General features: G+C 41.2%; 1 protein-coding gene across 3 annotated transcripts in view; it reads left to right on the top strand.

The window, feature by feature from the left end:
• Nucleotides 1-2906, top strand: part of ACER2 (alkaline ceramidase 2) — a 40117-nt gene extending 37211 nt beyond the window's left edge. For all 3 annotated transcript variants that reach the window (XM_039544023.1, XM_039544022.1, XM_039544021.1), the window contains exon 6: nt 844-2906. In XM_039544023.1, coding sequence (XP_039399957.1) covers nt 844-1030 — 187 coding nt within the window. In that variant the 3' untranslated portion in view covers nt 1031-2906. The remainder of the gene's footprint in view (nt 1-843) is intronic.
• The last annotated feature ends 12151 nt before the right edge of the window (nt 2907-15057 follow it).

The raw sequence follows: 15057 nt of genomic DNA, 5'->3' as shown, positions 1-15057 counted from the left end.
TTTCACCATGATGATCAGCTTTACTAGTAGACTCCCAACCAGTAGTGTTCACACATCCTATCCACTTGATAGATTTATGTGCCCCTCTGGTCTATTTAGTTTCTGCAGACTCTAACTTCACTTTTAATGAAAACTAAGTTTCTAGCCCTTATGAATGCTGACATAACTTCCAAGTGTAAACCAATGCAATGTTATCAGTCTGAAACAATGGGTCTGAGAAGTGAGAAATCTCTCCATCCTTAAAGTATCAGAGGGGTAGCCGTGTTAGTCTGGATCTGTAAAAGCAACAAAGAATCCTGTGGCACCTTATAGACTAACAGACGTTCTGCAGCATGAGCTTTCGTGGGTGAATACCTCCTCTTGCATCTGAAGAAGTGGGTATTCACCCACGAAAGCTCATGCTGCAGAACGTCTGTTAGTCTATAAGGTGCCACAGGATTCTTCCATCCTTAAAAAAGCCATGACAGCAGACAGGTAGACAAGGAAGGTCAGAGCTCAGTGCCACTCCTTCACACTTATCCACCTGTGAGCAGAGGTCCCTTTTATTCAAGACCATACTCTCAACGTTCTCCCCCAAACTCTGTGTAAGTGTCTTTTGCAGCATATTCAAAGGTTATCAAGTTTGGACCAAGAACGCTACAATTCATTGCATATATGTAGTATAGTTATCTATATGCTACATCTTGTTAGTCCTAAGAGGACAGGGATTGACATTAGCCAGGCTCATGAGGGACAGGAGAAAAGGGTAGGGGCTGATTAGTCTGAAAACTTGGTGATATAGTTGACATCTTTACTGAATCCTCATGACTGGTTTTTTTTTTCTTTGTTTTTCATTCTCCTCAGGCACATCCTCATTTGCCTTGCTGCTTACCTAGGTTGTGTCTGTTTTGCCTACTTCGATGCTGCCTCCGAGATCCCTGAACAGGGCCCTGTCATAAAGTTCTGGCCCAGTGAAAAATGGGCTTTCATTGGTGTCCCCTATGTCACCCTCCTCTGCGCACATAAGAAATCACCTGTGAAGATTACATGAACAAGCACCTAGTGGAGGGGACAATCTATTTATTTTTTCATCACAGACTGTACTTAGGTAAAGGTAGTGGCTAGGGTTGTTTTTTCTGACTAATATGCATATGGTGTTCACAAGTGTTTTGTTAACACATGGTAAAATATGACCTTTCCTCACTTTTCTGGAGAGGAGGCCAGAAGGTTTATTGTGGTGCTCCTGAACATTTATATTAGAACTCTGTATTGACACTGGTTGGGTTTGTTTTGCACTCTGTTTTTGATGTAGCATCCATCATGATATACTGGTAATTCTTTCCAAATATCAAAGTTAAGGCTATTTTTCTAGGTCAGCCAAAACAGCTGACTGTAAGAGACTGATTCTCTTTTCATGTTGGGTCTATTTAGTGAAGGAACAGTGAGGGGGACAAAGGTGCTTTTAAGCCATCTTTGTGCCTCCCCTATTCTGTGCCCAGCTCCGAGTATACGTTAGAGCAGTGCTGAGCATGCTTTAATTTGCACCTGGTTGCATTTAACCATAAGTTGCCATGGTGGTATTCCAGCGATGTTTTTTTCCACAGTCACGTCTCCACGTGTGGACTGCAGAGGATGGGTAGTGTAGAACCATTGTGGCAGCTCTGCACTGCATGGGAAATTCCCCAGTAGCTAAATACATTATCTGAGCTGCAGAAGAGGATGGCAACAAAGGAAAATCGGACCCAGAATTGTTACACTGGTATAAAACAAGAGTAAGTGAGAAGAAGAACAGGCCTTAAATCCAAATAAGAAATTCAGGAACCCTAAATTCCTAATGTTTTCCTCAAACAGTTCAGAATGGAATGACGGTGTCTTTTGGCTAAATTATCTACAGGATGCTAATGAGTATCAGCTTGCGTGGGGTGTAGAGGAACCTGGTAGCCATTACAAACGTATTTAAAGCGACAGAGAGTCCTGCGGCACCTTATAGACTAACAGAAGTATTGGAGCATAAGCTTTCGTGGGTGAATATCCACTTTGTCAGACGCATGGGAGTCTAATGTGATATAATCTCTACTGTAATATAGAAAGTTTCCCATTTAAAGTGTATATATTCCCAATAAGCATATGATGATGGTTATAAAAATCCCCTTCTATCTCTGGGCTTTAATCTTTTTTCTCCAGATGTGGTAAATTTTAAGGGTGAGACTTTCAAAAGCATTTGATATTGGCCTAACTGCTCCCACAAATTATATGGGAGTTGTACCAATAACTTCAATGGGAGCAGCGTTCAGCCAATACTGAGCAGTTTTGAAAATCCCACCCTAAACTATTAACATTAAAATTTGGATTAAACTATTAATAAATAAAACAAAACCCTAGACTCCAAGTCCAGTTGGTGAGAGTTAGTTTCTGACTAAAGCCTTTCAAGTAGTAGTTTTATTTAGAAAAGGTAAATGACCACTTAAAACCATATTTAGGGCCTGCATGTCTTTCCAATAAGCAGTGAAGTTTAAAACTTCAGTGATTACATTCTTTGAAGGAATGTGTGGTGTAATTTTTGCCATTTGTATCAACCTGTCTTGTAAAACATTAGGGACAGTCCAAAAGGGTAGTATCTGAATCCAGTTTAGTTTTAAGGCTGCTGTTTGATTTTTGACTCCGAGTTAGGCCTATGGTTGAAAGTCACTTGCACTGAAATCTTGCAAGTTGTTTTCACAAGTTTTTAGCAAAAATGATGCAAGGATGGAGTCACTGATTTTCTGAGACTTCTACCATCTTTAACTATTGTGATCAGCTGTTCTTGAGAGAGAGGGTCCTTACTGTTTGAGATCCAAATCCATACCTAAACTGTAGGGGTGGGGCTTCAAGGAATTGGATTTGAGGTTCTGGTTATGGCCTGCCTCTCTAAAATATTTAACTTCTAAGCAATATCTTACTTTGTCACCAATACTAGGCGCCAATGTGATGTAATCTCTACTGTAATATAGAAAGTTTCCCTCCATTTAAAATATGTATTGCTACTTGCAGTGATAAAAGATGATCCTTAGTTTTACAATATATATATTTTGAAAAATCCAACTGAAGTGCTCATACAACATTAGTTTATTCCAGTTTGTTAAATATGCAAATATAATAATTGTTATAGCTGTAATAATTATGCTTTTCCAGTTAGCTGAGGCCTTTATTGCTTTACTTGGAATGAATTTGGGAGTTGTGAATGTTACCCAGATTTGGTCCATATATAGCCAGCCTCAGGGATATTTCTGTTTTAACCTTATTCTAACACTTAATTTGGATTAGATGGGAAGTGTGTTGTGTAGTTTTAGGAAGCAAGGCACGGTAATTTATGACAAGTGTTCCAGAGCTGTTTGGTGGAACCAACTTTTCAGTATCACATACTGAGGGCCTGATTCTTTGCTGTCTTATATCAGTGTTGGCTCCATTGGCTTCAGTGGAGTCACTTCTGATTTACAGCGGTGTAAGCGAGAGGAGATCTGGGTCCTGGAACTTTAAGCGTTCTCTTATACTTGGCTGCTGTGGTCACAGAAATGTACTTTATAACAGTTTTTACTTGAGAATATGCTACTGAGAGATGAAAACCCAGATCCTCTGTTATGGAATGGTGCAGCTCTTGTGGAGCAGGGGCAAGTGAGGATGTGCAAAGATCTGCTCCCCCAGTGCTGGTCGGGCTGTATGGTGGTCTGGCCCCCCTGGTGTAGCTTAAGTCAGCCTCGAAGGATCAGCTGGGTGTAGAGAAGCCTCAGCCAAACCCTGTATCCCAACAGCACGGAGGGGAAGGAGAGAGAAGGAGCCACTACCTTGGCTCTACACCAGCAGAGGGCTCCCATATACAAGGCTGTACCTCCCTTGGTCATCTCTGCTAGACATAGGGCCAAAATCTGCCTGTGGTGAAGTGAATATTGCACCCTGGAGGGTCTGATACAAATAGTCCTGTAGAAAAACATAGACCATTTCAGCCCAAATGCTGCTGAGTTCTTTACTACAGAAATACAAAGGGAGGAAGCATCCCCAAAGTCTGAAGAAAGTGATGTCACACTAGATTAATCAAACTGTGCCAGAATATTTACATTATTCTATTTCTATATGAAAGATAACAATATATAAGACAAATATTACCATTCAATGTTAGAAATCCAATCTATCACAATGAACATATAAATATTAATTGAAAAAAAAAATAAAATGTGACTATGGATGAAAACACATTAATTCCTGTGAAACTTTTCTGCAATTTGGAAAGTCATTAAGTGCTAGTGCACAAAAAATTAGACCACATGACCAGCATGACTGGCAGTTGACCCCCACCCCCATCAGACCTAAACCCACCCCTTAACTAAGTATCAAAACTCTTTTCAAATCCTCTTTCTTTCACCTCTTCTTAAATTCATATTTTTTTTCTCTCTTTCTTTTATATACTCTTTTTTCCTTCCTCTTTCTTTTTTTTCTCTTTAATGCTTTATATTCTTTTAAATTCTCCCTCCTGTCTTAATCACTTGCACACCACCACCTTTTTTTGCAGGAGCAGGGCAGTTTCCTATATATTTTGTTAGCAGACAGACCAGTAGTATTCCCCATTTTTTATAACAGATTTTTATATTTCTTTTATTTTTTTTTTTTTGTATTTAATTTGAAGCACGAGGGAGATTTTTTTTCAGATTTTTGGCAGAGCAGAGCACTTTTTGAAATCAGAGAGGTGCAGAGGAAGCTGGAGAACATCTGGTGGTATCACTGAGTAGAATCAGAGGAGACATCAGAAGAGCACTCTGGATTGGACAGGGGGGTGGCAGGGGAGAGGTTTAATGTTTCCTGATTAATGATGGTTGGCTACTCCTGGCTTCTCCAGGGTCCCACTGATCCCATCCCCCCAGATGTCCAACTCCACTCCCCACCCTGAGCCACTTCCAGGACTCCCAGATGTGCTGCCCCATGGCTATGAGTGTCATGGTTGTCAAATGGGTATGATTTAATTATTTTAATTTCATTTTTAAAATTCATTAAATTTCAATTTTAAAAATGGTGAATCATTTTAAAAATTTAAATTTGAAATTTCAAGTGGTTATAAATCTAGGAGGGTTATTGGGTGTAATATAGGGGATTGCTACTGCTGCTGCACTGGGAGTGCTGCTGGGTCTTGCTGCTGCCTTTTCTAAGGTGGCTGCTGGCCGTGGTGCTGCTTGCAGAGGGCAGGCTGAGCTCAGAGGCAGCAGCTGGAGCTGGCCCATGCTGGAAGGCAGAGCTGCCTGGCTGCACTTCTGCAGCAGCATGGGCACTCCTGCCACTCAGCTGCCACCAGCAGGGTGCAGCAGCAGTGTGCTGCAAGGTGCCATGGGCTGGTATTGGCAGCAGTGCTGCTGGCATGCGCTGGCAGTAGTGCTGCTCTGAGCTGGGCACCCAGCCAACAGCACCAGCCGCCCAGAGCCAGCCAGCCCACAGCCAGCAAAGTAAGGGTGGCAATGCCATGCTAAAATAAACCTACCCCCAAGGTGCCACTTCTGATTTTCCCCCCCAATAAAATTCTCTTGAGCTGCTCTCCCTGCCTGATCTCTAAGAAAAATCAGAGAAATAAAAAAAAAGAGAAAGAAAGATGAGACAGGGTAAGCAGACAATTGCACAGACGTGAGATTTTTTCATCAATTGGGAATGGGTCACTACCCTACAGTCACATCACTGCCTGGAATCTCAAATGTACTGCATGTCATGCATCTCCCCTCCCTCTCCCACCCTCCTCACTCCCCACCCTCCTCACCTCCTCCACCCCTGGTTCCAGAGTCCTCCTCTCTATGCAGGTCTCTTGAGCTGTCTTGTTCAGTGTCTGCACTCGAGAGACCTCGCGCTTAGCTGTCTGCTGGGCTTCTCGCTTTGCTGGAACTGGTGTCAGTCTTTTTGTCTGTCCAAAGGATTGGGGGGGGTGGGTGGGGTGGTGTGGTGGTGGTGTGTCCACATGGGCAGAACTAGGGTTCACATTTTGCCAATAATGTGTAATAAAAACAAATACAAATCTGCTGTGGAAGAAGAAGTACAATTATTGGTTTAGCAATATAAAGCGAAGATGCTGTCTCATACCAGCAGGCTTCAGCTCAGGCTTAGTTAATATACATAACATACATTTACAAACATTATTAAGAATTAAGATACAAGAGTTTTTGTACTCAAAAGTACCAATAAAAAAAAAAAAAAAAAATGAAAAAAACAAATAATATAAATGTATAGTATATTATATAACAAAAAAAAAAAAACAAAAACATAAACTATTTTTTGAAAGATTTGGCTTTTCTGAATATAAGAGAGCATAGATAGAGATAACAACATTAAATTAAATTAAATTATCAATAAAGTAAGTGTGTTTTGTTTATTTTTTTTTTTTTTTTTCCTTTTTCCTCAACATCTTCTCCCACTTCTCTCAGCTTCTCTGAGCAGCTTAAAAAGGAAAAAAAAGACAAAGAAAAGTAGTTACTCGGGGAAGGCCTGGGAAGAGCTGGGTGAAGCTGAGCTGCATTCTTCATCTTGCACCCCATCCCTAGGAAAAAAAGAGGGTGGGTCACTGCACTCTCACTCTGCACTCTACCCTGCTGGCTGCCTTAAGGCTGTGGCTGTGAACAGCTTGGAGCAGCTGGAACTGAGACTGACTCTTCTGACTGCTCTGTTGTGTTGGTGTCTGAATAGCACCAGGGAGGCACTAGGATCAGGAAGACTCAAGACTCAGACTGAGAGAATGACTTCTGCCTTCTCCCCTCCCACATCATCCCACTCCCACCTAAGGCCAGCAGCAGCCACACAGGAAGATCACCTCTGTGTGTGTCTGCAGCAGGCAGGCAGCTGCACACACCAAAGAATGAAAGAATGGCACTGGACTTCAGTTTGTATAGTTTTAATATTAGGGCTGCTCGCTGTTAACTAGGGACTCGTTCCTCTTCAGATTATGTGCAATAACCTCTTTTTTTTTTTGTAAAGACAAGTTATATTTCCTATCTGTGTACTAGCATAAGCCCCCCCACCCCCACTTTGCAAATAAGTCTTACTGCTGGACAGAATTTGCCCAGAGACAAAAACAGGTGCACCAGCAAGTACTGGCTTTAGGAAACAATGTTTTCAATCTTACAGCTATTTGGTAGATTAATAGATTTAAAGTATTTTGACTTCATCTTCTTTGTATAACGTTTCTATCTGAATTCATTCTCAGAGATAACAAGGGGCCACATTCTGCAGCCCTTAATTGAGTCAGACTCCCACTGAAATTACTTGGGAGTTCTGTACCCACGCTTAAAGGAAGCCTATAGATTACAGGCATAGGCTGTCTTTCTTGGGAGTTTAAAGCAGGTAAGTAGCTTGCTACCTTTCTGAAAAATCTGGATCTTCTAGAATCTAAGAGTCAGATCCTACCTGTGATCACCCTCATTTTCTTCAGTGGAGCTATGTTGATTTATACCAGCTGAGGATCTGGCCCTTCTATCTTTTGGTGTCTGTGAGAAACAAACAATTTTTAAATTAAATCTTTTGTACACAACCTGTTTGTTAGAGTTTATATAATAATGTTTGTTACTCTGTACTATACAATTGCTGTATCCCTTCCCTCCCTCAATACAGTTAGTGAACACTCAGTTTGTGATATTTCTCAGGTATTAAAATAGTTTTACTACCAGCTCTTCATCAGAATGGTGTTTACTTGCTGGAACATATCATTTTTATATTGCCTGATAAATCCCCAGTTCAGATAGGGTCTTTTTAATACTGTGTACTAAACTATTGTGTGTATTGTAAGTCATTTTCAGCATTGTTTGTGAGACTCGTGATTGCTGAGGTTCTCTCTGCTAGAAATGATGAGAATAAATTCTATTTATGCTTTTTATTAAATAAAATAACAACTTTCAACATTTTAAGGGCAGGCTGTGAAATCCTGATCACTAATCTGACTATTCACTGGGAAGTAGTTTATGTAAATGAGTTGCAATTGAGCATGTAGTTATCTCAGAAATGAATGAATGCATGTACATGCACTCTGTATGTTTTGTTAAACTAACCTCTGGCTTCTGTACTTGTAATATATGTTTATGCAAACAAAAAACATTCCATTGATGTACAGAAGTCTATTGCAGAACTTACTGTGTAAGGATGTTTTCCACTCTAAATAAGTGCTCTCAGTCCACCTTGTTTGATTACTGACTTTTCAAAATGTAACTGTTGCACTTTAAACTTCTTATAAAATATTAAAATAATTTAATCTCTTCTGTCAAGGCCACATGGTTCTTTGCTTTGTTTTAATTGTGAATTGTGGCCTTATGAGCCATAGTGAAAACAGAGCTCTCTGAACTTCAAATTAAAACTTTTACCTTTTTTTCTGAACTAAGGCCCTGATTCAGGAAAGCACTAAAGCTTTAAACATGTGCTTAGATGCTTTCTTGAGCTGAGGCCTAAGGTCCTGATCCTGCAGACACTTAAGCACATACGTGAATAATCTCTGGTGTGTAAAGTGACTTGAGTGCATGGGATTGGGGCCAAAGGGCCCAATCCAATTCCCATGGGAGGTGAACTGGGCCTTGTGTTTTTAGATTCCGCTACTGTATTGTAAGACTATTATAGCTGACTATTGTTTTTAAGATTGTTGTTCAGAACCTTGATCACTTTTGTAGGGGTGTGTTCTTTATAAACAAAAATATTATATTAGGGTATAACTATTTTAATATAAAGACTGTGTGTGTGTGTATAAAAACAACTTCCTTCATATAAAATTGTTAAGCCTTATGGACTTCAAAGGGTCTGATTTTCAACCCCATGCTAGAGTAATTAACCACTGGAATAATTTACTAAATATCGTGGTTGATTCTCCATCACTGACAGTTTTTAAATTAAGATTGGATATTTGCTAAAAGATCTGCTTTAGGAATTATTTTGGGGAAGTTCAATGGCCTGTGTTATACAGGAGGTCAGAGCAGATTATCATCATGGTCCCTTCTGGCCTTGGAATCTATGTGCATTTACACATAGGCAAATGTGTGTCTACTTTTCACAGGCATATCCTGGAGGTACACAGGCATGTCCTGGATGTAAACAGCCTTTATGCATACATGTTCTTTTAAATGCATATTTAACTTACGCACATTCTGAATGTGTGCAGAAATGTACACCTACTGGGGACTGAAAATCAGACCTAGTGTCTCTAAAAAGGGCAATAAGCGTAATACCTGTATTTTCTGTTTTACTTGAAGACTATGTATTGAAAGTTTACAGAAAGTGTGTCATTATTTTGCAATATTAAATTACCTTTAGAACAAATACTGTTTGTATCTTTAAATTTCAAATGCTTATGATAATGTAAAGGATCGCGTATTACAGTCAGCTCTATTAATACAGGATGGTACAAGCTATACTATAGGGATAAGTTAATGCTGGGTAAAGGGCAATGAAGAAGATTTTTACAGGTGTTTCAGGGGAGAGAGAAACACTAGATTGGCGGTAAGACCATTAATAAATGAGGCTGGAGATTCCATTACTGATTGATTAGCCTATTGGACTGATTTTGTTTTTTTATTCTTCTTTAAGAAAGTAAAGAAACATTATGGATAATTAGTGCTTTTGAGTTAAAATAATAATAAAAAAGTAGGCAAACAAATACTGAGAAAAACAAGTAGTGCACAAATCAGCAGGTCCAGCTGACTTGAACTCTTTGAGGCCAAAGAGAACTGGGGAAGTAGAATTTGGGGATTGAGCAGGGAAGATTGTGGTACTGATCTTCAAAATAGAAAACAAGCAATTGTCAGACAGTGTTTTCTTACATAGTGAAATAATGGACGTTCTTTGGCTTTCTATATCAACCTCCTCTCTGACCTTTTGTCTTACAGACAGCCTCTCCTGTAACTGCTCACAGGGTGACTGGACTGGGATGTTGGGACAGGGAGGGGCCCTGGTTGCTAGCACAAAGATGAACATTGATCTTTCAGTGTGTGTGTGTGGTGGGGAGAAGAGGGGAGCGTGTTTACTCTTCCCATTGCTAGTTGTAGTGTCAGGTAGCTTCACAGGAGCTTCATGCTGTTTGGTTGTTTGTTAAGGTCCAACCTGTGTAAGGAAGGGCTTAAGAAGATCCAACAAGAACATTTTGTCATAAGTGTTGGCGAGGCATCAAAATCTCAAGAGTTTCTTAAATAGATCTGACCACTTCCTCTTCACTGTTCTATTTTTTTTAACACGTGCTGATGCTGTATGCAAAGAACACGGGGAAGTCCCTCTTCCCTTGCCTATGGCCTGTAGCATTCCATCCCAACTGGGTCCACCCACCTTACAGATGTCTTGCTGCCTATGGAACCTAAATTCCACACACCACCCCACAAGATGTGACTTTTAAATAAAAGCAGGGGATCCCTTATAATTCACTCTTGTTTATTGTGTTTGCACTCACTTGCTGGCTATTTGCAAAAATGTGAGTAATTCAAATGTTATGAATTTTTGCATGAAAGGTTATTCATCCAAGAATTTGTAAGATTTATATTATTATTTTTAAGTGTTTCAGACATCTAATCAGGATGCAAAAACAGCTGATTTTAGGTGAACAATTCCATACCATGGACAAGAAACAGTCAATATTGTTCTGTCAATAGATAGGAATAAATCTGTTTGTCAGAAATGGAATCTGTTCACAAACAGGAAAAAAGGGCTCTTAGCTGGATAGCTTATTCACATTGTATAATTTCTACACTTCTGTGTAGATCTATGTATTTCCATCTGTCTTGAAAAATACACAGAAACCTCTAGTGCCATAAGAGTTCACAGAGCGTCCTCTTCATAACAACTGTAGGTCTCTGCAAGCAAACATATAGTAAAACCCATGTGAAAACCACAGGCCTAGATGTTTCTGCATATGTAGCTCACTCAGAGAGGCAATTGTTGCAGTTGTGGTTAGCCAGGTGTCACAGACCGAGTTGCTGGGTTGATTATAAACTCCTCTGTCATTCAGGGTTGCTGTCATATCTACAGATGTATATTACACATCCCTTTGGCCAGGCAGCAGAATCTTCATCCAATATTAATGGAGCACCTCAGAAGTGGACAATGGGAGAACGTGAGCATCAGGTTATAAAACATGTTACCTCTAACAAGAGAAAAATAATAACACTTTATCCCCCAGATTATAAACACACTTTACCTTTGGTTTTATGAACAACTAACTACTCTGAGGGAAATGGCGTTAAATTATTTCCCTCCCATTTTGAGGCTCAGACACACAGTACAAGTATGGATAGTGTGTCACATTGTACAGGTGTATACAACGGTGCACCTCTGACTCATTGTTTATATTTATATTTCCCTGCTTGGCCAAACAGCATCCACAGGGATGAGGTCTCTGAACTTGAGAAATTATTTAAATAATCAAAGGTGGTGTTGATAACTTTACTATTTATTTTACTTACAGTAGCAGCTAGAATCCCAGTCATGGACCAGCTCCCCATTGTGCTAGGTGCAGCACAAACAGAGAACAAAAAGGCCATCCCTAGGCTTACAACCTAAGTAAATCTAGGTAAGGGAATTTATTTAAAATGTGATTTTAAATTTGATAATTTGTGTCTCAAAAAACTTAATCAGATATTTGCACCACAAGATGGCAATGTTGCACCAAATGCAAGCTGTGCCTGAATACAGTTATTCACAACCCATAAGGGTTTTCAAACTGATGTTAAAACATGCAGGGGAGAGCTGAGAAACCTAACATCTTTAATGAAATTAGCTAAGGAACCTCTTTACCTAAAAAACCCCAAAACCAAAACAGATTATGCAGGGTCATTTTCTACTTCAGTACTGACTATAAATGTACAGTATGTATAGAAGGATTCCCAGTAGAGGATGACATGGTTTACAGAAGCTATCCAGCATTGGAACATAGTGCTAAATGGGAAAATGCTGGGTTGATGTATTTGTTCTTTCTCCCTACACGTGACGTTGGGAATGTTACCTGCTTTTTAACTACTGTAGAGCCAGCAGATGGCGATCAAGAGTAACAAAGCATCATTCCTGCATACATCTATATAGGACTGACTTAAGAAGCAAACAGATACCCCCACTTTCCACAACCCTCCCCTGCTGCATCATCTTGACTTCCTTCTACCAGCACCTATAATTCAGTGAGGCACATAAAATCTCCTCCTAGGATGGTGTATTTTGCCCTACAGAATCAGTTCTTGTGCTGTACTTGCTGTCATGGTCTTTACTGATCTCTCTCCTTCTCTAATCCTGTGGGTCTCCAGCTGTGTACATTGACTCTGGTTTAACAAAAGATATCTATTCCCTGTTCCACCCATTCCCTGTTTTCTCTCCTCTTTTTACTGGTAGGGAATGGCTTACTCTAAATATCAGGTTTAGAACATCTAGACTTTCAAAACTACAGGCAGATATCCTGCCAAGGTCAAGTCAGACTCTGCCAGACAGATTATCCGCTGGCAGACATCTGCAAAGCTCCACTGACTCCACAATGGAGCGATGGCAATTTATATCAGCTGAGGATTTGGCCTTTAGTATTTATCCTTGGGAAGCAGATACATTCAGTCCCATGCATTTTCAGAGGTGACCTTAAAGCAGTTCTGTGATTTATTGTGATCCTTGTTCTGTTGTTAAAGAATTGCAAATTCTGCTTCCTACTGTGACTGATATCAGACAGGGAAAGGGGACTCAGGAGGAAGTGGCTGGGTCTGTCGACATCAATGCATTCATAATACTTTGGCAGCATGGCGATGCTTGTGCGAACCTGTACACTTTCATTTATTTACTGCCCCAAAGCTTTAACAACACAAGAGCACCAGGATTAATATACCAGTTAATTTGCTCACTCAGCAAGTTGTAATAAAAGCGTGACTCACAGGATCCAGGTGGGGGCTGTTTTTCAGCAGCATAGGAGTGCTGGAGTGGATCTGATCCATGGTGCTAAGGAGGCTGAGAAGAAAAGATATAATGCATTCCACTCCAGAGCCAGCAAATTAGCTGAAATGTTAATGAAACCACTGATGCAGTAACACATGACTTAACTTGAGCAGGTGTCCCTGTTTCCAGGCCAGTTTTACAAAATATGGTGTCTATGCACAGCCCTGACCCTTCCTTTGCACCACAACATACATCCTGTTTTTTTCTACTTTTGAAGCTCTTATCTCCTCTAACGCAACAGAGCTCAGGCATATCTGTGACTCCATGGTCTCATTTCAAGTGCTGTCTGTAACAGGATGGCCTGCCTTTTTAAGGGTCAGTCAGCCCTGTTCAATTAGCCCTGCCACACCTGTGCTGTGTGCTGGATTTAGGAAGAGTAAAACCCATCAGCTGAGGGCTGACTGAGGAGAAAAACTGCTGCTATGGGCAGCCAGAAGCTTCACTGAGGTCTAGGTGCTGACTGTGAACAGCTAGAGCCTTTTGTAAGAGTGTGGGCCTGGACTGGATGGTTTGTTGAGTGCATGAGAGCTCAGGTAGAGTCAGACAGGCTGTTGCAGCTGGGAGCTGTATGCTGAGCCTAGCTGGGCTGAAGATTCCTCTGTGCCTTGCTTTTGTTGGGGTTTATCGAGAGGATTGCATTGCTCTGGAAGGAGGGTGGGGGCACTCTTGGAAGTGGTGTGGCTGGAGGGCCAAGCCGCTCCTACGGCTGGAGTAGGCCAAAGACTGCTGGGGACAAACTAAGGCAGAGCCCAGCAGTGCTAGGCCTTGCTGTCGGGGTGCTCTAAGGCTATGGTTCTTGTAACACTGCCAAAACTCATGGGTTTGTTGAAATGGTCTCAGTCTCCATTTTGAAATAAATTCTGCCCTAACTGTGCAGGCCAGCCTGGGTTGGCAAACTGTCGCTGGAAGTGGTTTTTAAGGTTGGTTCTAGAGGAGCATTTCACTACACTGCCGATTCAATAGCAGAGGCAGGGCATTAGATGGGTGCTGTCATGGAGTTCAGGCCCCAGATTTAGGACTTCATTAACAAAGGTTTACAAAATCTAACTTAGAAAAAATGCTGTTTTTTTAGAACCAGCCTGTTTTCATGTAATGAGTCCCCTGCCGTCTTCACAGCCCAAGCGCAGCAGCAGCGTGCTGCCGCATGAACACTCCAGATGGTGAAAGTGACTCATCAGCTTTCAAGTCTGAGCTCTATGAAACAGAGAGAGGGGACAAAAATACCTGAGGCCCAATCCTGAAGACACTTCTATTCATGCATGACTTTACTTACCTGACTAAGATCATTGACTTCCTTGGGAATTATTCACATGAGTAATGTTACTCTCACGCTTGTTTGCAGGATTGGGATCCTTAATGGGTTATTAGTGAGTAAGGCCCCAGTTCCACCAAGGCTTATGAATATGTTTAACTTTACACACTGTGTCAATGGGATCACTTGCAGTGAGTACCCCTCTGCATGAGTGAAAGTCCTTGCAGGATTGGGGCCTTAAGTAAAAAATAGACCTATATTTCAATCATGGCAACCTAAATCCATATTTAAGCAGTTGAAGTGGCCTGATTTTCAAAAGTACAATGTATCCACCAGCCCCATTGAAGTCTAAGGGAGCTGAGGGTTCTCGGTAGCTACCCCTGCTCTATCATGTGAAATATTTAGAATCCACAATATCCCCCTTTTTTTTTTCTTCTCTCTTTACTAAGAAAAATGTCTAATCACCTGGGGCTGGGTTATGACTAGCACTAATGCAGCTGTGCAGGGGAGTCAGCTGGGGCAAGGATCCCTCCTCTACTTACAGGGACACATTATAGCTACAGGTATGGGAGTGAAGGGGCTGCACAGCAGATATAATTCCCACCCCCAGCAGCAAGTGGGCAGGGAGGGGGTTCTGTTCCCCTGACATGCCAGCCAAAAGAACTGTGGGGAAACTCTGTAAACCCACCAATGTGGAGCACCCCCTCATGATGTGACCCACCATTTCAGCAATTCTGCCTAACTCCCTTCCTCAGAGTTCAGTGGTCTGGTGTGGTGAGGACTTGAATCTCCAGTCAGACCAGGCTGTATTTCTACCCCTTCTGGGGTAGGGACGTTCGAAACAAGTGATGTCCAATGGAATAATGGCGACTAACATCTTTCACCCCACCTGGGCTCCTCTT

The sequence above is a fragment of the Mauremys reevesii genome, linkage group 6 (assembly GCF_016161935.1).
Source record: "Mauremys reevesii isolate NIE-2019 linkage group 6, ASM1616193v1, whole genome shotgun sequence".
Classification (NCBI taxonomy): Eukaryota; Metazoa; Chordata; order Testudines; family Geoemydidae; genus Mauremys; species Mauremys reevesii.
Note: the sequence above shows the minus strand (reverse complement) of the source record. Positions and strands in the feature narration are given on the sequence as shown.